The sequence below is a fragment of the Barbus barbus genome (genome assembly GCF_936440315.1).
Source record: "Barbus barbus genome assembly, chromosome: 26".
In the NCBI taxonomy this organism is placed as follows: Eukaryota; Metazoa; Chordata; class Actinopteri; order Cypriniformes; family Cyprinidae; genus Barbus; species Barbus barbus.
Genome location: NC_136754.1, coordinates 17,709,027 through 17,729,495, shown reverse-complemented (window position 1 = coordinate 17,729,495; position 20,469 = coordinate 17,709,027). Strand labels below are relative to the sequence as shown.

The 20,469-nt window shown below is 37.3% G+C and overlaps 4 protein-coding genes across 7 annotated transcripts in view; 2 read left to right on the top strand and 2 right to left on the bottom strand.

The window, feature by feature from the left end:
* The window catches only part of LOC306846310 (F-box/LRR-repeat protein 7-like), a 34,386-nt gene extending 30,168 nt beyond the window's left edge, over positions 1-4,218 (bottom strand). Inside the window, exons 1-3 of one of the 2 annotated variants that reach the window (XM_079379593.1) lie at positions 4,117-4,194; positions 3,797-3,899; positions 458-547 (exon numbers count right to left, since the gene is read on the bottom strand). In XM_079379593.1, the coding sequence (XP_079235719.1) occupies positions 458-547; positions 3,797-3,899; positions 4,117-4,185 (262 nt within the window). In that variant the 5' untranslated portion in view covers positions 4,186-4,194. Of the gene's footprint in view, positions 1-457; positions 548-3,796 lie in introns of both variants that reach the window. The other variant, XM_079379592.1, reaches the window with a different exon arrangement.
* A 1,064-nt stretch (positions 4,219-5,282) lies between these two features.
* On the top strand, positions 5,283-8,122 carry LOC306846232 (UPF0415 protein C7orf25 homolog). Its single transcript, XM_079379454.1, has 2 exons — positions 5,283-5,344; positions 6,242-8,122. The coding sequence occupies exon 2, from the start codon at positions 6,263-6,265 to the stop codon at positions 7,577-7,579; it is 1,317 nt and encodes a 438-aa protein (XP_079235580.1). The 5' UTR covers positions 5,283-5,344; positions 6,242-6,262; the 3' UTR covers positions 7,580-8,122.
* Positions 8,123-9,247: 1,125 nt separating this feature from the next.
* On the top strand, positions 9,248-15,221 carry LOC306846233 (ras-related protein Ral-A-like). Of its 3 annotated transcripts, XM_079379457.1 has the most exons (6): positions 9,260-9,680; positions 11,480-11,512; positions 11,929-12,129; positions 12,213-12,421; positions 12,551-12,725; positions 12,999-15,046. In XM_079379457.1, exons 3-6 carry the CDS (start codon positions 12,022-12,024, stop codon positions 13,119-13,121), a joined length of 615 nt encoding a protein of 204 aa, XP_079235583.1. In that variant the 5' UTR covers positions 9,260-9,680; positions 11,480-11,512; positions 11,929-12,021; the 3' UTR covers positions 13,122-15,046. The 3 variants fall into 3 exon arrangements, with proteins under 3 accessions (XP_079235582.1, XP_079235583.1, XP_079235581.1); XM_079379456.1 differs by lacking the exon at positions 11,480-11,512 and having other exon boundaries at positions 9,248-9,680; positions 12,999-15,221; XM_079379455.1 differs by lacking the exon at positions 11,480-11,512 and having other exon boundaries at positions 9,290-9,680; positions 12,020-12,129.
* A 44-nt stretch (positions 15,222-15,265) lies between these two features.
* Positions 15,266-16,784, bottom strand: LOC306846234 (M-phase-specific PLK1-interacting protein-like). Its single transcript, XM_079379458.1, has 2 exons — positions 16,357-16,784; positions 15,266-16,127 (listed from the first exon to the last, which is right to left on the bottom strand). Exons 1-2 carry the CDS (start codon positions 16,690-16,692, stop codon positions 15,930-15,932), a joined length of 534 nt encoding a protein of 177 aa, XP_079235584.1. The 5' UTR covers positions 16,693-16,784; the 3' UTR covers positions 15,266-15,929.
* Positions 16,785-20,469: the final 3,685 nt, after the last annotated feature.

The following is a 20,469-nucleotide window of genomic DNA, read 5'->3' as shown; positions in this document are numbered from 1 at the left end:
CTGGGTTTGATTTATTAGAGCAGAATCATAGAATCATACCAACAACTGTGTTCTAATAAATCCCACCCAGAATAATAAACAAAGAAAGCCTTGCAAGAAAAAGGGCCTCAAAAGCCAGCCTCACAAGCTCCCCAGCATTTGTCTTTTTATTTTCATCCACATTCACACAATTCACCCAAACACACCCAGTCAGATTCTTCCACCCCCCCCCCCCCCCCCCCCCCCCGAGGCAAACTCTAAATACCACTATGGATTTGGATCAGATTTGAAGACTAGATTATGAAAAAGAGAAAAGGGATATAAAAAAAACCCTGTGTTTGTGAAGGCCAGTTTGTTTTTAAGTTTTTATACCCCCACAAAAAAAAGTTCCACCAAAATAATCAACAAGTCAAAAGGAGCAAAACAAGAAAAAAACAAAAGGTTAGCTAGAGATGGTTAATGAAGACCATATGCCTACCTTCACTGGTAGCTGCATTCTTTGAAGCTTTGGTTGATGTCTGATCTGTACTTGAACTCAGGTCGGAGGAAATACTGGAACTGCCTTTCCCTAAAATCACAAAGAACACCCCAGGACACATCAGGACACCCAGAGCACTAATAGAGACTCAACAAGCAAAAACCACAGAAAGAGATACTGTATGCAAACACCTTTATTTTAGCATACTTCTGTACATATAGCCTATAATGCTCACAATACACAAAACACAGTATTAAATATCAAGACTTTATTTTATCTGTCAAGCGTGCACAGATAACATAAATATAATAAAAAATGAATGCAACAGGGTTCACCAAATCTTACGATAAATGCCAGGCATTCTTTTTCTGTCCATCACAAACTTAGAATAACAAACCAGATGCCTCCCACAGATACTCCCCAATGGCAGGGACAAGAAAAAACAAAACAAAGCTGAAGCTTTTTACAAATCACATTACAGAAAACCTGTGCCCAAAAAAACAGGCCTAGCTAAATTTGAGTTAAGAGTGCAAGATGAGGTACCGTTCAGTTGAGTTTATCATCACATTAAAAAAAAATCTATATATAAAAATAGAAGCCAAAGAACTTTTTGGTGATGATGACATTTTTTGGAATGCAACATGAGAAGCCTTTTGTTTTATAATATCTGAAAAAGCTGATTCCAAATGAGGAAAGACACAACAGTAAACCTAAGCCTCATGTTTCTTTGTATTTGTAGTTTGATTAGTCATGCTGATTGCACATTTATTTTGAATTGAAACAGCCAATAACCAGCAGAACAAATGTATTTCTGTTTTTTTTTTTTTTTTTGGATAACCGTAAACCTAAACAGTATAACGGTAAAACAACATGCCCTGGTGTGAAAGTGTCCTAAACACTCCTGTTTGTTTCAAAGGCACTTCAGAGCATCAGGTCACATATGAGGCATGTTTACAGGCTAGATGAGAGAGAAAACACAACCCGAGTTCACATAAGCTTTTATTTTACCATAAATGGCCTGACTGATGGAGCCTCCACATGCTGAGCAAAAAATGTGTTTAGCTCTGTAAACAAACCTGTTTTTCACTAAATAGTCTCCTAGTGATATCACTAAAGACATTTCAGGCCAGTTTTTTTTTTTAAATGATCAGTGAAATCAGTGAACTAAAGTGGAATCTGCTCAGACACTAACCTTGAATGAAATGTCTGGTTGCATCATATGCATTGTTTATTGTTCATTGTCTCTGAAGAATGTGCTTCATTACTAATGAAATTAATTGACTGAACAAACATGGCATTGATGGAATTCTACAAAGCTATTGCCATAGATGCTCAACCAGACGATTCGCATGAAATTTGAAAAAATAAGCAAGCGCTTTTAATGATTATGGAAAGAACACTGAATACAGGCTTATATATGAGCAGCACGATATTCATAATAAAAACAGTGTGTACTTTTATGCAAGGTACAAATGTTAGACTCTAAACCAGTTCACTCTAAACCAGTTCCAAAGATTGCAGTGTTACAATTACCTAAAAGCCTTAAACCAACCAAATAAGTTCTATGTTCATCTACAGTATGTGACTGAACACTTAAAAAATAAAGGCCCTTTTAGCATCCTTAAGACAATCATTGTATAAAAACAAAAAGGTATTATTTGGTGTAGGCTTGATTTATTTTGTTATTATCCACTATATGTTTGACTGGTTTCCTTTGGATAACTTATTTAGGCTAAAAAAAATAGATCCAGGACATCCTGATTTTATTTTAAGGAAGAAAATATGGTCTTTGACTGTGACTTCCGTTTATATTAAACTTGAACAAACATTTGCTTTAAAGCATCCATCATGCATGCTCATACTGTTTTAATGGCTCAAACCAATGCTAAAAGGAAAAACCTGGCACTCTTTAAAAAAAAACAGCTCACAGTGAGACTAGAATAACAATAGTAAGTATTTAATGCATTGAAGCCACTTAAACATTTAATGTGGAAAAGTGTACATTTACTATTTGTTGGCTTACAAATTGCAGTTTTTAATGTTGTGCATTTGAATGAAACACAGACATCATCTTGTCTTACTATGTTTAATTAAATCAAGGGAGGTCCTAGAAATAACTAAACTAATCAGTAGACAACATCAACTTTGTAAGGATCTCAACAGCGAAAGATAACAGCAAACATTGCAAAAGATTGTGATATGTGAAATATGTAAATTGAAGAGCTGCGTGTGGGGAGTTGTTGGTTTTCTCACTGAATGCCAGTCTTGAGGGCCAAACCTTGACCTTCCAGAGAAATCTGGTGTTTAAAAGACCACAAGTCTCTCACGCAGCCAAGAACTGACTCTGTGAGAGCAAAATCTCTGGCATGAATGCTCATGGTTATTAGGACATGATCAGTATCAAACTTTAACATCCATATTGTAATAGACAGCCTCTGTTTTGACCTTTAATCGCTGTCATATACCTATTTGTTGGGGGGGGGGGGGGGGGGGGGGGGGGGCATAAATCTGCCCACAAGCTAAAATGATGGTATGTGTTAGGCCATGATTCACAGCTTATTAAAGTACACACACCCCTCTGTTGATGGTTACTTTAGTAAAACCATCGCATTGTGACCAAACCCAAAGCTCTTTAGTTTTCAAAAATCTGCTTTAAGAACCATGCTTCCTTTTTAATGCAGCAACAAAATCTTCTTTCTGTCTATGTGACAAAAACTAAACAGAGAAGTATATGAGTCCTTTCATGTGTATTTATACTTAATGAGTTGGACAACAAAAAAAATGTAAGGCACTAAATATATTAGATTTATAGCTGGATTGTTAAGCATAAACCCCAAAATTCTCAAGCATTAAAAACAATGAATAATGTTACATTTACATTAGTTTTAGGCGTGTTTTAAGTAGGCTAATGGTGACAATCTAATGTATGAATTCTATTCCTATGCAGAAAATTAACTATTTAAGCACCAGGGCTTTCCTCGGTTCAAATCTAGCAAAATGCTGTTCAAACAAATATGGGAGGATTATAAATATTCATGACATAATATGTATTTCTATTATGTATATTCATGTGATATGTGTATTTTAAAATGGCCCAATGCCAGAAATATCAGAAAGTATTTTAACGTTTAAAGGGTAACCCTTAAAATGTATCAAAACCTAAATGACAAGTATGCTCTAAAATATACTTATTACAAGAGATTTCTGCAAGGCCAGTGTTGCCCACAAAGAATAAGGGGGAATAGTGACGTTGACACAACTATGGCTGCTGTACACCGAGATTTAACAGTGGAAAAGCAGCATTGTGTCTGGCTGTGAGAGTTTGATTCTGGCACTCACCGTCACTCCCGCTCTGTTTCCCATTGTTCGCACCCATCCTGCGGAATGCATAATCTACCGTCTGCGCTCCGGAAAAGTATCCATATGCGTAAAACACATACGACTGAAGAAAATGTGTGATGAAAATCCGCCAAAGACTGCTTTCAGATACAGTTCGATCCTGTAATGCAACTAGAAAATTAGAAATAACGGCAAAAGTCTGAGCAACTATTATGCAATCGGTTAAAACTCAACGCAGTTCCACAAACGACTGTTTTAAAACTGTATTTCCTCAGATACAGTGCTGGTTATGCATTTTCTTCATGTTAAAAGCTCCAGACTCCAGACAGCGCGCAGTCATCCAAAGGAGAGACTGGAAACCAGATACTTGTTGCGTCAGGAGCACGCATGGGCTCTTGCAGAATCTGTTATCATGAGTACATGAGCGTCTGCTGCGAGCGCGAGGCACTTTGACCTAATACCCTCCCTCGTTCCTGTACAGTAACGCAATGCTTTTAAAGCTACGATGCTTAATGTTATGGCAAGCCGTTTTAGCATGCATTGTTGAATGAAAGCTATTTTTATATTACTAGTTTTTTTAATTGCTCGTACTTCTATTTTTTTTTCTCTTTTACAATAGCTGTTCACTTGTAGCTAGCCAGGGTATGGCAAGTTTTTTTATATTTATATACACAAAGTTAATTCCAACTGCTTTATATAAAAGTGATTTTTAAATGTCAGCTTACATAAGAATACTTTTATTACAAAAAGCCCAGTAGTAGTGCCAAGTTTTATATTCCATCACTATATCAATATAGCGACAACTAAATATTCCATTGCTACTACAAATAGGACATTTTGTGCCATTTATTTATTAATGACTAATATTGCTCAGATATTTTAGTTTTACTAGTAACTATTTATTAGTAGGCCTACTTATTTCTTAGATACATAAAAATAGTTAATCATTCTTCAATATTTATTAAAAACTAGAACATAGGCACTAAAGTATATTCCAGTTGTTTTTAAACAAATTTAATCTCAGTGATAATATTTTGATTGAACAATAAAATACTTATTCTGATTAGTCATTACAATATTATTTACTTGTCATCAGATAATAAACTAAAAAAAATGCTAATATCCTGAACTGCTTGTTAGTATAATAATAATTATAGTAAAATAGAAATAGATGCTAGTAATTTTAAAAGAATAAATGTTAAAACGGTTTGCCATTGTGGTTATTTTTATACAATGTAATGTCTAATGAATGCGATGCATGGAGGAATTTGTAAAGAAAATTGACTAATAGACTAAGAATATGGAATTTAGATGTAAAATACATCTTCAAAATATAAAATTGCACAAAATCAATAGGCTACGTTTATTCCTAATTTGTCTCAAGTGGAACTGAACAAGAATTGCTATACTTACTGCAATTCACTCAATTCATATCCTCCAAACTAGGTGGCGACACAAACTCTTTATGGCAGCACTACTTTCCTCTACTTCGTGGATGAAAAGCGTCAGCTCATAACAGAAGAAGCAGAACTAGAACCTGTATGTGCTGTAAGTATTTCATACTTTCCGGATAACTCCGCTTTTCTTCACTTAAACGGTGTTATAAACTTCTTTTATTTAAAGCAAGCAGGAAGAAATGTGACTGGTATGCAGAAAACCACCAAACTGACAAGCCCAAATATTTATGAGCCGGTGTGTAAAAACAACGTGATAATCTGGGCACTGATTGGTATTTTCTTAAGAATGTGTGAAAGGCTTTATGTTTATATATGTATTATCCAGTAGTGTTGCGCTAAAACCACGCCTTAGCGAATTTATTCATATATATATATAGACCTTCTCATTTAAGTTCTGTGATTTTTGTTTATTCTACTAACTTACTAAAATATTCCTGTATCTTGCTTTTCCTGCCATTAATTTAACATACATTTTCTGTTTAATTCATACAACATCCAGAAAATTCTAGATTACAAACGCCTATGATGATTTAAAGGCACAGTTCACCCAAAAGTGGAAATTTGCTGCATGTGTACCAAGATGTGGATGAGTTTGTTTCATCATCTGAATAGAGATGGAGAAATTTAGCATTACATCACTCTGCAGTGAATGGGTGCCGTCAGAATTAGAGTCCAAACAGCTGATAAAAACATCACAATGATCCACTTGACTCTAGTATATCAATTAAAGCCTTGCGAAATGAAACACTGAATGTTTGTAAGGAACAAATCCGTTGTTTATTATTAATATATATATCTTAGATGGCGGGTGAGTACATTTTCAGCAAATTAAAATTTTTGGTTAAACTATTCTTTCAATTGCAATTTTTTATGTAAATCAGATTTTTTTAGGAATTCTAAGCATTAGCCATTCCTAAATGTGGTATACAAACATACATGTTGTCACAGTTCTGTGGTCATTATTTTAGTCTTTTTCTTTCTCATTCAGTAGGAATAATGTTCAGCAGTAATGGCTACTTACAACACGCTGCAGGACCGGATCAGAGTAGCCAAGGAGCTGCTTGAGCGAGTGAACAAGATTTGCAGTCGCCAAGGCCGTGAGGTTGAGGGTCGTGCTAAACTCTGCAGTAAGCTGCGGGCTGAGCTCAAGTTCCTGCAGAAGGTGGAGGCCGGCAAGGTTGTTATTAAGGAGTCCCACCTGCAAAGTACCAATCTCACTCATCTGAGGGCTATCGTCGAATCAGCCGAGAATCTAGAGAATGTGGTGAGTGTCCTGCACGTGTTCGCCTACGAGGTCCCTGACGGCCAGAAACAGACGTTAGTGGTCGATGTGGTGGCGAATGGTGGACACACTTGGGTGAAAGCCATCGGGCGCAAGGCAGAGGCGCTGCACAACATCTGGCAAGGCCGTGGCCAGTACGGGGATAAAAGCGTGATACGACAAGCAGAAGATTTCCTTGAGGCAAGTCGGCAGCAGCCTGTGCAGTACAGCAACCCTCACATTATATTTGCCTTCTACAATGGGGTCTCAAGCCCTATGGCTGACAAGCTCAAAGAAATGGGCATCTCTGTGAGAGGTGACATTGTTGCCGTTAATACAATAATCGAAGGTGGAGAAGAAGAGGAGGAAGAAGACAGTGAAGACAAACATGGTTGTGTGGAAGAGGACCAGGAGGGAGAGAATGAAGCTTTGGTTGAGGAAGAAGAGGATGATGATGATGATGACAATGACAGTGACGATACAGACCTCATGCACACCCGTGTTGATCGAGACAGCATTGTGGCCAGCCTTGCCTTCCCCACTGAAGTGAAGGTGGACGTGTGCAACAGGGTGAACCTTGACATCACCACTTTGATCACATATGTGTCGTCCCTCAGCCACGGCAACTGTCACTTCACATTTAAGGAAGTGGTGCTGACGGAGCAGGCCGCCCAGGAGCGCCAAGAGAAGGTCCTGCCCCGCCTGGAGGAGTTCATGAAGGGAAAAGAGCTGTTTGCTTGCCATTCTGCGGTTGAGGATTTCCGCGTGATCTTGGATACATTAGGAGGCCCGGGAGAAAAATCCAGAGCAGAGGAGCTGCTAGCCAGGCTCAAAGTAGTTCCGGATCAGCCATCTGAGCGCACACAACGCTTGGTTATGAGCTCAAAGGTGAACCGTAGATCACTGATGATCTTTGGGACAGGGGACACCCTGCGGGCCATCACTATGACTGCGAATAGTGGATTTGTTCGCTCTGCTGCTAACCAGGGTGTGCGATACAGCGTGTTCATCCACCAACCTCGCGCACTCACTGAGGGGAAAGAATGGAGAGCAACTCCAATATGACTGAAGGGCTGTCAGTGTATAAGATGTCTTTGTATAAGATATTGACAGATATATATTGTATGAAGATGGTTAAAGTTATATATGATGCTTAAGACCAGACACTTGTGAGAGGCACTAATTTACAGTCGCAAATAAATTGTACGGCTGGTTGGATACAGACACTTAGCAATCTTTATGTAAACTCCGTGAGCTCAGTGCCTCGTATGCAGCATTTCAATGCAAAGCCAGCAGAGATGTCAAATTAACCAAATGTATGATTATATAAAAAATATAGTGTCAAAACAGTGTTTAAACAGAGGCATATACTTTCGTTTTCAAATCTCTCGACTACATGCCTCAGGGTTATTTTACTTTTCAATTTAGTTTCTTTTCACAAACCTGATTTTTCTTAGTTAATCTTGTTACATCCATTTTCACCTGAGTACCAAATAAACACTCTTCAAATGGCGTTACCTCACGAAGAATATCTCCTTGTGATTCACTGAAGACAAGTTATGTTGTGGTAACACATTTATAGTGTATCTATTCCAAATAAATGCTGTTCGTTTGAACCTTCCATTCATTTAAGAATCCTGAAAGAAATATGTACACTATATTGCCAAAAGTATTGGGTCACCCCCTTCTAATGAACATGTTTGACTACTTTAGTCATTTCTATAAATACAAATCCTAATGTTTAAGCATATAATGATATTCTAGGGAATTGTGTGCTTCTAATTTTATAGCAACAGTTTGTACAAGACCCTTTTCTAGTCTAACATGACAGTGCCTCTGTGTATAAGGCACGGTTCAAAAAGACATGATTGATTCAGTCAGTGTGGAAGAACTTGACTGGTCTGCAGTCAAGTTCTAGAATATCATTATATGCTTTAACATTAAGATTTGTACTCAGAAATTACTAAAGTAGTCAAACATGTTCATTAGAAGGGGACCCAATACTTTTGGCAATATAGTGTATCATGGTTTACACAAAAATATTGACCAGCAGTTATCAAGATTGATAATGTTTCTTGAGCACCAATCAGAATAGAGAAAATTCAGCATTGCAATCACAGGATTATATTTTTAAAAGAAAAGAGTTATTTTAAAATATAATAATATATCATGACCATTCTTGTATTTGTAATTCAAATAAAATATTTATTAACATCAAAACAAGACAGACAGCACACTTTGCTTGAAATGAATAAAACAAGACACTTTCTGGTGGTGGAAGATGTTTATTGTTAATATAAACTACACAGGTATTTATTCTGTTACAACAACTGTGTGAACTTGAGGAGAACTGATTTCAGAGATCAATAAAAACGAGACGAAGTGATTAAAAGTAATTGGAAAAAGTTCCTCAGAAAAGTAAAGTTGGCTCTAGCATCATTTATTTGCAGATGCCTCTTGTTATAATACGGTGCAACTAATTCAGATACTAATTCACAAAATAACTTACTAAAATTTTCTTAATTCTGGAACTAGAAAGTTACTGATCTGACAGTCCAGCTCACCTTCACTACGGGCTTCTGTAAGAGATCTGTATGTAATTTGTCAACTTCATAATCACATAGAAGTTTTGGTGGCTAAATTTTTTTGGGTTGAACTACTATAATAACGTGGGCAATTGCTGTTTCATTGAAGGCTACGCATGCCTATTAAAAAGCACAAGCATTTTCTACTGGTCTTCCTGGCGGTGCTGTACAGTTATCCAGGAGACCTCTAGGCGGACAATTTTCTTGTGGTAATGACGTCGCAAAACATAATTTTAGTTTGAGTCTCTTCTGTACACCCGGTACTGTAGAAGTATCATCGACTAGAAGACACTGGTATTACAGAAAGTTTTAAAACGACTCTACAACTATTTGTAGCTGAGAAAGACATGACGGAGATGTAACGCATCGAGTTATGTGGCATTATTTAACACGTTCAGGTCTTAGCATATATGAAGATTGTTTTCTTTCTATTCACAAGTGAACTGGTAGTGTGTGAAGACCAAGCCCAGCCAGCCGAAGCTGTCAGTAGTGCTGCTCCCTTCTGAGTCATGCATTGATGCAAAACAAATCTGCTCGTAGCAGCAAAGCTAACGTCGACCACGCAAGTGCCCGTTCATTTGGTAAGTATCTGATTTGTACAAACTATTTCTATACCTTTTATTGTGATAGCACACTGCCATTCGTTTATTTTATTAGATGGTTTGATATAACAGCACATACTAAGTCCTCAAGCAGTACGTTTTCCCCATTAGCTGTGGAGGAGTGCTAAAACCAAACCCTCCCTTAAACACGGAAGTGGCAGTTAGCGCGCTGTCCGTATTTAAATATAACAGGAAAATCACTAGAGATTTTACCCGAAAGTGCTCGTGAACTACAGCAGCCCCTCTTGCTTGTTATTTTGACATAACTGAGTTAGCCTGCTAGCTCAGCAGCAGTCATTAGCTGCATCAACGAGCACTTTCTGAATGGTCGGGATCCCCTTTGTGAATGACCCCGACATTAGAATAACTTGTTTCCCTCGCTAGTTTCTATTGAGTGAATTAATACAATTCGCGCATGTCTTGTTTTCTTGTGAAGGACTGTATGAACGGAACAGGTGTCAAATATCACGCGCATGTGTTGTAGCCGTTGTTCAATTGTTACGGAATGGATCACGACCCAAAGTTAGTTTATTTATTTGTCATATAAATAATTACTCCGCAGTCCGCTCTCCGTTTCTAAAACATATTTGCATATACAGGTACATTATAGTGAATCTCACAGCACATATTTGAGATTTTAAATGATGCTGCTGCATATAAAGGCCTCTGGAGCCTGTGCAACTATTTACAAAATAGTCTGTCTACACTGTCAGAATATTGTAGCTTGTTGGGGTACAAAATCAGTTCCCTTAAATGGACAACTTTGTGCTTTATCTACCTATCCATCCATCCATAGATAGATATTCCATATGTTAGATGTTTCATATTTAATTATAATTTTCATACAGTATACTTAGACATAATGTTCAGTTTGTTTTGAAAGGCTAATGAGTTAACATACTGCTATAATGACAATGTTCATTTTGAAGTACATGATATCTTTTGGATATTTCACTTGTTTTCTCTGACCTTGCAATCTGTATGAATTAACAAAAGGCCCTTTCATTGCTGTATATTTACAGACCAGTTCAAAACCATAGTCTTTGGTTCAGAAATATTAACTTCACTTTATGCCACATTGCAACCTTGTAACATTCTCATGTGTTATTAAAATGAACCAGGGCCACATACTGAGCCTACTGCCTACTGAGGCACCTTTATAGAAATGTGATGCCCCATTAGTCAAGTGCTCATTTAAATATTCCATTGTTTTGTTCTTCTCACTCTTTGTGCCAACAAGCTTGTTAATGTGGCATCAATCATGTGGAAGCAGTCAACGATCAAGCATAACGTATGCCACACCCTTTCCATATACACCACAGACGACCGTGTAAACGGAGTAAACCTAAAGCAACTGCTGTTGTTAGCACTCGAGTCAACAGCAGTAATCTATTACTGTGTAGTGACTCCGCCCATGATTTCAGATTTTCAAAGTTTTTTCTTTATATATACTCATTACATATAATCACATTACACCTATGACCTATAGTCTCACATTCTGGACAGTTGGCTACTTTTGTATTTTAAAGTTTGGATTTATTAGGCTATATGGAAGCAATTAATTCCACATTGATCACATTTGATAGGAAGATTAAAAAGGATAATTCACCCTGAAAATGAAAATACTCACGTTATATGTGATTCCAGAGCTGTATGACTTTCATCTTCTGTGGAACATTAAAGATGATGTTTTGAGAAATGTCCCAGTGTTTTTTGTCTATACAATGGAAGTCAATGGTCACCAAATCTGTTTACATATCATCTTTTATGTTCCACAGAAGAAAGTCATACAGGTTTGGAACAACATGAGGGTGAGTAAATGACAGAACTTACATTTTTGGGCAAACCATCAGCAGTTCTTTAAGAGAATTGTCAAATTTATGTTGTTGTTTTTTTTTTTGCTTCACTCTAGTAAACAATGATGTCAGTGTCAGTTAGGAAGGGAACCAACAAATGCTAGGCTAGCTTTTATGAGAAGACTCATTGTTTTAGCATTTTCTCAGGGGACCGAAAAGAAAGTAGGCCTGTTATCATCATTATAAACAGGGTGAATGATGGGAACAAGACAAAGCTGATTATGCACAAGTAACACCCCAAACATGTTTGACTCACTTGAAAGGGTGCAGGTATATTATTAGTAATGGATGTAGGTAATTGTTCCTGAATGTCCCAAATAGTTGCTGCTGTACATAAAACACCATTCTTTATCATTTGCTTCTTCTCAAAGTTCTTCCTTCTAGGTTTCCCTTAATATCCATCTACCTCTGATTTTTCACTACTTCTTCACTGCATTGCCACCCATCTCTCGTTGCCTGAAGCCATGGCTGCCAACAGGAATGCTTTGGCATTTGGCCTTCACAAGGTGATAATGGTGGGCAGCGGTGGCGTGGGCAAGTCAGCACTAACACTGCAATTCATGTATGATGAGGTAAGACTTAATATTTAGGAATTTCACATCGTGTGTACATTGAGGTTAACCACAAGGTATAATTGTGCTGATCTCTCTCAAAGTTTGTGGAAGACTATGAGCCCACCAAAGCTGACAGCTACAGAAAAAAGGTGGTTCTGGATGGAGAGGAGGTTCAGATCGACATCCTCGACACAGCGGGACAGGAGGACTACGCTGCCATTCGGGACAACTACTTCCGCAGCGGAGAGGGATTTCTCTGCATGTTCTCCATCACAGAATCTGAATCCTTTGCTGCTACTGCTGATTTCAGGTAGAGATGACTTGAAAACTGGTGATTAACACAACACTGGTACTGCAGGGTACAAGTCAAAAGCTTGGCTAAATTTGTTCATGCAGCAAAATGTATCCAGAGTTTTCCCATTTTATCTCTAAACTTCAGAGAACAGATCCTTCGAGTAAAAGAGGAGGAGAACGTACCTTTCCTGCTGGTGGGAAATAAGTCAGACTTGGAGGACCGACGGCAAGTCGGGGTGGAGGAGGCCAAGGCCAGAGCAGATCAGTGGGCAGTCAGCTACGTCGAGACTTCTGCCAAAACCCGTGCCAACGTAGATAAGGTAGGCCACACAAAAACTGGTTTGGCAACCATTACATTTGATACATTTAGGGATAGTTCAATCAAAAATGAAAATAGTCATTTATTCACCCGCATGTTGTTTCAAGCCCGTATTACTTTAAAATAAATTGTGAAGAATGTTCAGCATTGGATGACTTGAGGGTGAGTAAATGACAGTTTTTCATTTTTAAGTGAACTGTCCCTTCACCAAGCAGAATGAATCTTTCTGTATTAGCAGTACTAATGATTCATACAAACTTCATAATCTCTCCAGGTGTTTTTTGATCTCATGCGTGAAATCAGAGCCAGAAAAATGGAAGATGGCAAAGAGAAAAATGGAAAAAAGAAGAGGAAAAGTTTGGCAAAGAGAATTCGAGAAAGATGTTGCATTTTATAACGACTGGGTCGCACTATAACACTAACATCTTTTCTCTACCCTTCCACTGCTTCCAAAAAAAATCCATCAGGTTTCATCACTCTCCAGGCAAAAATGCTGGAGATTATCTCCTTAAAACACATCTAGGCTACATCTAGGCCTGTGTCTGTTTCTTCTCGTTATTGTTTCTCAATGGGTATAAAAGGGCAGAACATCAGATATGCATTAAAATTACAAATGGTGTCAAAGGTCTGACATATCAGATAAAAACATTTCTTAGCTCAAGCACACCAGAACTGACTACTATAATCATTTGTAATGACTTAGATTCTGTTTACTTTAGTTGCTTTTAGTTAAATGTGAGTACATTGATTGTTAAACACTAACACTTTAGAAAAAATACTACTACTCCCAACTATTTGTAAGTTCATGGTGTGTTTTGAGGATTTAAACCTTCTGTTCTGTTCTACTTCCTGAAGTAAAGCCTTAATGTTACAAAAATGTTGGGTGTCAAGCTGCATAAATGCTTTTAGGTAATTTTCTACAAGAAAATTATAGCTATATATCTTTGCCTAACATAGGCAATGCTAAATATTACCCAAGCAAATGCTCAAATGATTAAAAATAGCTAATAAACACAGGAATCAATGGAGTTTATTGTCAATTGGCTCTTTACCAAAACCTCTTTGAATTCAGACAGTCTAAAAGCCCATGCATTTCAGAAAAGTTGGCACTGTCCTTTATTTCATTTTAATATCCTAATTCTAATAGTGCACCAAACTCGTTTCAAATACGTGATTTAACATAACCCAATCTCTCCTTAAACATAAAATATTTGTAGTTAAAAGGGCTTTTTCACTCATCCGTGTGTACGGCACCAGATTTAGAGGTTTGTTTTGTGCTATCTAGGGGTCCCAAATCACACATAGATTTTGCGATTTAGAAATGAGAACATCATTTAGCTTGAGTTGACTTAACTGTGAAAACAGGTTGGAATGTTTTATTACACAGACTGAATTGTGTCCTTTATTATAACTTATATGCAACTGAATATTTCTTGCTAAGTTTATCCTGTGTAATTATATTTTTTATTGTAAATTGAAATTTTCTGAATTTTAGTTCTAAGGGGAAGAGTATATTGTGAAATCATGCTCACTCATACTAAAACTAAGAAACTCTAAGGGCTGGACACAATCTGCTTTTAAGACATCTGCAGATCTGGAGTAAACAAGAATCGTCACCCTTTGATGAATGGTTTTGAATAAGCACATCCATGTGTAAATAAATGTGAGGTTGACAGTTTATTTCCACATTACCAACTTTTTATTTTGCAGCTAAACTACACTGTTTTTTAAATGTTAACTCTGTGATTGTCTTTACCCAAATCTTTGTGTGTGTACTGTGGCATATTCAAGTTCTTTCCCTCTGTTTAGTCAGCCATAGTGGGTAACTATCCCTCAACAAGCTCTTGATTGGTCTGTTTGTGCAGTAAGCGTGCCATGTGGCAATGATGCTGACATATCAACAGCTGATGCCTCAAGAGACCCCTTATTACTTTAAAAAGTGACTGTCTTTGAGCGGAAAAAAAAAAGTTTACAAGACATTTTAATATAAGCCTCTATTGTTTGAGTCGTTCTTATTCACTTAGATACACTTTCATTCTATATTATGGGTGTCTCTTGGCAAAACGCTGAACATGCAGAAATCTGAATTCAAAATAGGGTAAGGGCAAATTATAAGCTTTATCGAAAGAACTAGCTGACAACCAATACAAAGAAAACTGACAGCACTGATGTAATGTAATATTACAACAGTAATTATGGTGATATGAATGTTGAACGAAAATGAAATACAAACATTTAAGCATACTGAACTTTAAAAAAAAAAAAAAAAGTCAAATGTTATGTTTCTGTTACATTAATAAAATCTATTTTTGTAGACCTCCAATATGAGATTCATATGATATATTGTACAGCAAAAACGTAATGCCTACAGAAAAGACTGAATTACAACTTGCAGAGATGTGTAGTAATGTTACGGTGTTTTAACTACATTATCCATGGTAAGATTCATTTTGAAGATATTAAACATGGTTTTAGTAAATAAAGCGTAACAGATTTCAACTTGCAATGTTTTTTGACAAGGACTGTATTGCATTACAACTTTTAATTATATTTGGCTTATAATTCAACAATAGTTCTTTGTGGGCTGTTTATGATTACAATGCCTGTTGCCAGTTTATGTTTATATATATATATATATATACAAAAAAGAAATTATCATAGACTGTGATAAAACCAAAAGTCACCAAAAATAAAAAGTTAAAAAACAAAATAAACAGTCCATAGAAAATTAGTAAAGGAGCCAAACTTACAAATACTTGACCTGACCTGTTCTAGTTAACAGCACACAGTCAATATTGAGAGGTAGATGGATGTGTTGATCAGACATCTTTTGTTAGATTGCATTTTGAGCTTGACGATATATTCCTCTGAATTCAATGAAGGATTTGCAAACTCCATGGGAGTGGGCCAGAGATGGCAAACTACTATGAATAGGCTGCCAGTTACAATAGCACCCCATTTTTATGATCCTGTCGTTGAGGAGCAGATATAAAAGTAAGAGAGAACGTCTCTTTATACAAGCAAGTACATATTTTAGAAAATGTTGTTAAGTCAGTTTCTCAAGAATTATTGCTGGTGAATCCTGCCTCAGGTCCATGTGTTCGGCTGGCTCCGTTTGACTTTAAAAATTTAGTGCACTACTGGTGCACTAAATAAAAAAGGACTGTTCAGTGACTTTTCCCTTTCACTGAAGTTAGGTAAAGTTTTAATTGTAGTACCTCCCTTGTCTGCTTGTATTGGTTTGTTTGAAGTTGCATTTAGACTGAGTTTGTGTAACTGAGATGGGCTGTAGGTCAGCCCAGGGATCTTGGAGCATTGATGGTTTGTAATATTTTTCCATATCATTTGTCCCTCTCTCCCTGCCATGCGCTGACCCAAACGGTGTGGATGTCCGTGGTGAACCCTTAAGGAGAAAATTGTCATGCAGAAAGACGTTAAAACAACCACAGTTACTCATAGTTTGTATCAGTGTCCAAACCAACAAAACAAACAAACGCACACAGTTCGCAGAAATGAACTCGGATTAGAGCAGCAAAATACCGCAGATAAATTAAATTTTACAGCACAAAAATGTTTAAAATTCAAATTGCGCATTAGTTTTTTTAATTAGGCCCTGAACGCGAGGGAACTACCTGATATCCAGAGTGTCGTCTGGGGGTCTCATACGGCGAGCGTCTGAACGGTGCGCCGCGGGGACTGCTGCTCGATCTGCGCGGTGTGTGAGCCGGAGACTGATCGCTAAAATACTTCCCGCCGCCGCCTCTGTTACCACCAAACTCTCTCGGTGGGGTATTGGGAGAACACTGTCCAAATCTAGGTCCAAACGGCGGCGGCGGTGGAGTTGAAAACGCCCACGGTGGCGATGGAAACATACTCCCTGTCCTGTCGAAGGCTGGAGGCGGGCTGCGGAAGCCTGCGGCCCGCGGACCAGAGCCCTGGCGGGGATGGCGAAACTGTGGTCTTTGCATCGCGTCCTGATCTGTTTCCCAAACCTCAAAACGAGTGTATTTATAACGTGACGCTCTTAAACCCGTTTTTCACTTAGCATAACAAAACAGCACGACCCGGAACAAGAACCGTCTCTCGGTGATTATCATTTGAATACAGTCAGTGAAAGACTCGATACTGCCGCCTATTCTCACGGCGCGTGAATAATCCCATCTGATGAAAGGCCCCATTCACGCCTTTCATCATCGAAAGTACCAATAAACGCCATCCATTTAAGAAAAGTTTCAGTGTAGTTCAGACACTCGTTGCCTCAAGTATTAGTAAACAAAAAAAAAAACAAAAATGGGGCAAACACTGGGCATAATTTTTTTGTGTGTGTGTTTTAATTCACAACCTATCCCTTGCTGTTGTCAATATAATGACAATTTTTTAAATTGTATTTATTTATTTGTTTGTTTGTTCATGGACCAATTGACTGATCCACCAGCACCAAACCTGCATGGAAATTCATGTTGGACTTTTCAGCTGGTTATATTTGTAGCCCATCTGGGAGATAAATGTGTAGATTTTAGCCTTACATATAGACATGGGCAGCTACAGTTTTTACTCCTGTAGTCTCATTTTTCTCTAATTTCACTCCTCTGCATGTGCTTTTCTCTACAATTTATCTATATTGCATACCAACAAAAAACTATGTAAAGTTGTCTAAAACCTGCATCAAATGTAAAATTAAGAAGAAATTAAAATTATTATTTTTGTATTTTATTGAAAGCAGTGTTTATAGAGAGCCATATCACTGTACTTAATTTTCTTCAGTGTAAAAAACATTTAATTAAACAAAGATTATTGGGGTATGTTTAACAAGAATATACTATTAACTTTTTATGCACACTATTTTAATGTCTTGTGTTCTTTCCGTTTTATTTATGAAATTCACTAGTATTTCTGAGTGAAAATTATTTGAAAGTAAATCCCACACTTTGGAAACTAAACGGTTGTTTCTCTTCAGCTGTCAGCAGAGGTCAGTGTAACCATTACTTTTTACATAGTCTTATTAGAAAATAAAGGAATAAGCAGATTAATGTGTATAACGAATCTTTGCACTATAGCAAAGCACAGTTAACATGAATAAATAAATAAATCCCTACAATCTCTGTGTGGAAGGGGCCAGGGGTCCTGCTGTTGTGAATAGTCCTCTGTTGAGGTCACGCCCGTGTTTTATTAGCTGTGCTCTTGAAAACAGATCACAATTCATCAAAGACAAAGTTTTGTTCTGAGAGGATAAGAGGTTTATAGTGATGAGGAATTATGCTGAGTTCTGATTCAGAACTGCTGATGGATTGAGTTCTCAAGCATGTTTTCTTTTATTATTTTGTTCATTTCAAAGCTCTTGTGTCAAAGTGTCATCGGTGTTTGGATTTGCTATTATTTAATTTGGAAATCAGAATACAGAGAAAGTGTGGCCTCAAAAGGCAAAGCTTGAGACATTACGTTTGGGAACTTCTGCAGTGAGAATACATGGCATTAGAATTTTCCAATTGTCACTAAGTAATTTAGGAAAATAAAATAAGTTGTAAATCATGGTAAATCAATGTAAATCGTGGTTTTAGTTCATTTGGATGCTGTTTTTAGATCATTTTTCAGTGTTAGAAATTTCTTAACTCAGACATTATTGGCAGACCAACTGCAGTATTTTTGTCCTGCCTGAGAAAGACAATGATGAGCATTAGTGGGCTAAAGATCAGACGCAGGCTTGACTGGAATAGCCTGAAAATTGAGTCTGAAATTAATAAGCAAGTACATGCACACCAAAAATGGAGACTGGAACATGAGGCATCCTTTTGTCTGCAAAACGTGAGGAACAAAATGTTTTATGGGACAAAACTGTGTCACTGAAGGCATAGACCATCTCACTGAGAAACAATGTGGCACTCAAATGAACCATGCTCCCACTTAAGTCTCCCAGGCAAGTGACCTATTTCCTCACACCCTAGATTTTGCTCATGTTCTAGCCCTCCGATTCCCATGTTTACTGAGTTCCCAGACTAACTTTTTCTCACATCAAATACCCCTCCATCATCCACCCACTGGAGGCTGGTCACTTCTACAATTTTCTTTATTTACTGTTATTGTTGCAGTCCTAAAAATACTCAGAAACCTTGCATGTTCTTGTTATGATATGAGTACTGAAACAAAATGTGTGTGAAAAAACAACAACATTTTATACCACATGTAGTTTTGCTCCTTGAATTTTACTGGCCAGCTGCATTCCATGAGTGCTGATATACAGTCCATCAAGTAGGTGGTGATAGATGACCATCTTTACGAGTGAATCATTCATTCAACCGATTCTTTCAAAATGCTAATTCAGGTACTTACTGGCTCGCGAAATTTATTCAAGAAGTTACTGGCTGCGACGGAAAACAGCACTGTGTAGGTATTTCTTATGTAATATGTAATTAGGCCTACTTTACAACCGTTAAAAAGTATGTTCTATATAGTGAAAATTTATTCTGAATTTATTAAATTTGTCCTGTTGTAATTGTTATATAACCTACCAGCAATGCTTGTGTCCAAAGTGTCCACTGGATGTGCTCTTAAGTATCTTGCTGAATAAAGGGAAGTATGCATATTCTAATAGCATACTCAGTCATTGAATGTTTCATTCAAACGATTCTTTCAAATCACAGTTCTTTTCATTCTTCTGTGAGTTTGTTTGGATCTGGTTTCATTGGCAGATAGAAAATAGACAAAGTAACTGTCAATACTGTGTGAAAAGATATATTTTATATTAACTTATTGTTCATTGATTTGTTGTAAAGAAAATGTTGTGCTGCTGAAATATATATTTTACTAGTCTGCAAAAATTATAGGACTATTTTTCATGTGCACTTTGCTTCTGAGTCTCTAGAGGTCATCTTTGCTTTAGTTGTGCTAAACAAAAGCTCAGTCTGTTTTACTGGACCAGTGTCTGTCCTCTGTCAGTTTGGAATTTGTTAATGTCTTTAGATCCCAAACTAAAAGTCAGCTGCAGTAGTGAAGATCCTTTCCGACTTTCAGTAAGATCCATGAAAATCTTGCTCTTGGCAATTTGGCACATCATGGAGAAGATACCTGCTAACTGTTCAAGTGGTCATGTCCCAAATATTTTTCCTATTTATATTCTATTATTAAAGCCATGTAAGGCCTTTTGCTCATTAATGGTTTTTTTTTTTTTGGGGGGGGGGGGGGATATATTGGCACCAGCTTATGGACCAAACTTGAGGTCAGTTGTTTGGGAATGTGTTAGAGAGAATGACTTGTTCCTTGTTGGGACATGCCATTGGTCTCGTTACATCAAAGGGCTGAGCAGTACCTCCATGCAGAGGTATCTAGAGGTCAGAATCTCTCAGCATTGGTATACTCATGCTCTAATAATCAAATCTTGTCATCTGGCTTCATGCTTTGTTGGTCACATGCTATTTGCACCCGCTTCTCTCTGGCTGCTTCATTGTAATTCTTTATGCCACAACTGTTTGGGACACTATGAACAATTCAGGACTCATTGGCATGAAAATGAAGAGCCATCTCTAAACTGTTTCACAGTCTTTGATATAATGTTTCATCTTTCTTAGAATTTGGTGAATGGGAAAATGGTGCAGTGTACTTAAATAACTACATGTGTAACATGCTCATTCATCTTAGTTTCAGAGGAAACTAAGGGATCATGATGAATGGTGCATGTTGTTTGTGGACTCTTAATGGAATTTAGGAGCTCAGGGAATCTGTTACAGGAATCGGAGGAGTTCAAGGCAGTG

Bases quoted from the DNA above. Each gene is read 5' to 3' on its own strand.
- LOC306846232 (XM_079379454.1), top strand. From the start codon at position 6,263: ATGGCTACTTACAACACGCTGCAGGACCGGATCAGAGTAGCCAAGGAG.
- LOC306846233 (XM_079379455.1), top strand. From the start codon at position 9,617: ATGCAAAACAAATCTGCTCGTAGCAGCAAAGCTAACGTCGACCACGCA. The intron at 9,681-12,019 runs GTAAGTATCTGA...CGTTGCCTGAAG, and splicing joins CGCAAGTGCCCGTTCATTTG to CCATGGCTGCCAACAGGAAT. The intron at 12,726-12,998 runs GTAGGCCACACA...TAATCTCTCCAG, and splicing joins CCCGTGCCAACGTAGATAAG to GTGTTTTTTGATCTCATGCG.
- LOC306846234 (XM_079379458.1), bottom strand. From the start codon at position 16,692: ATGCAAAGACCACAGTTTCGCCATCCCCGCCAGGGCTCTGGTCCGCGG. The intron at 16,128-16,356 runs GTAGTTCCCTCG...TTTCTCCTTAAG, and splicing joins GACGACACTCTGGATATCAG to GGTTCACCACGGACATCCAC.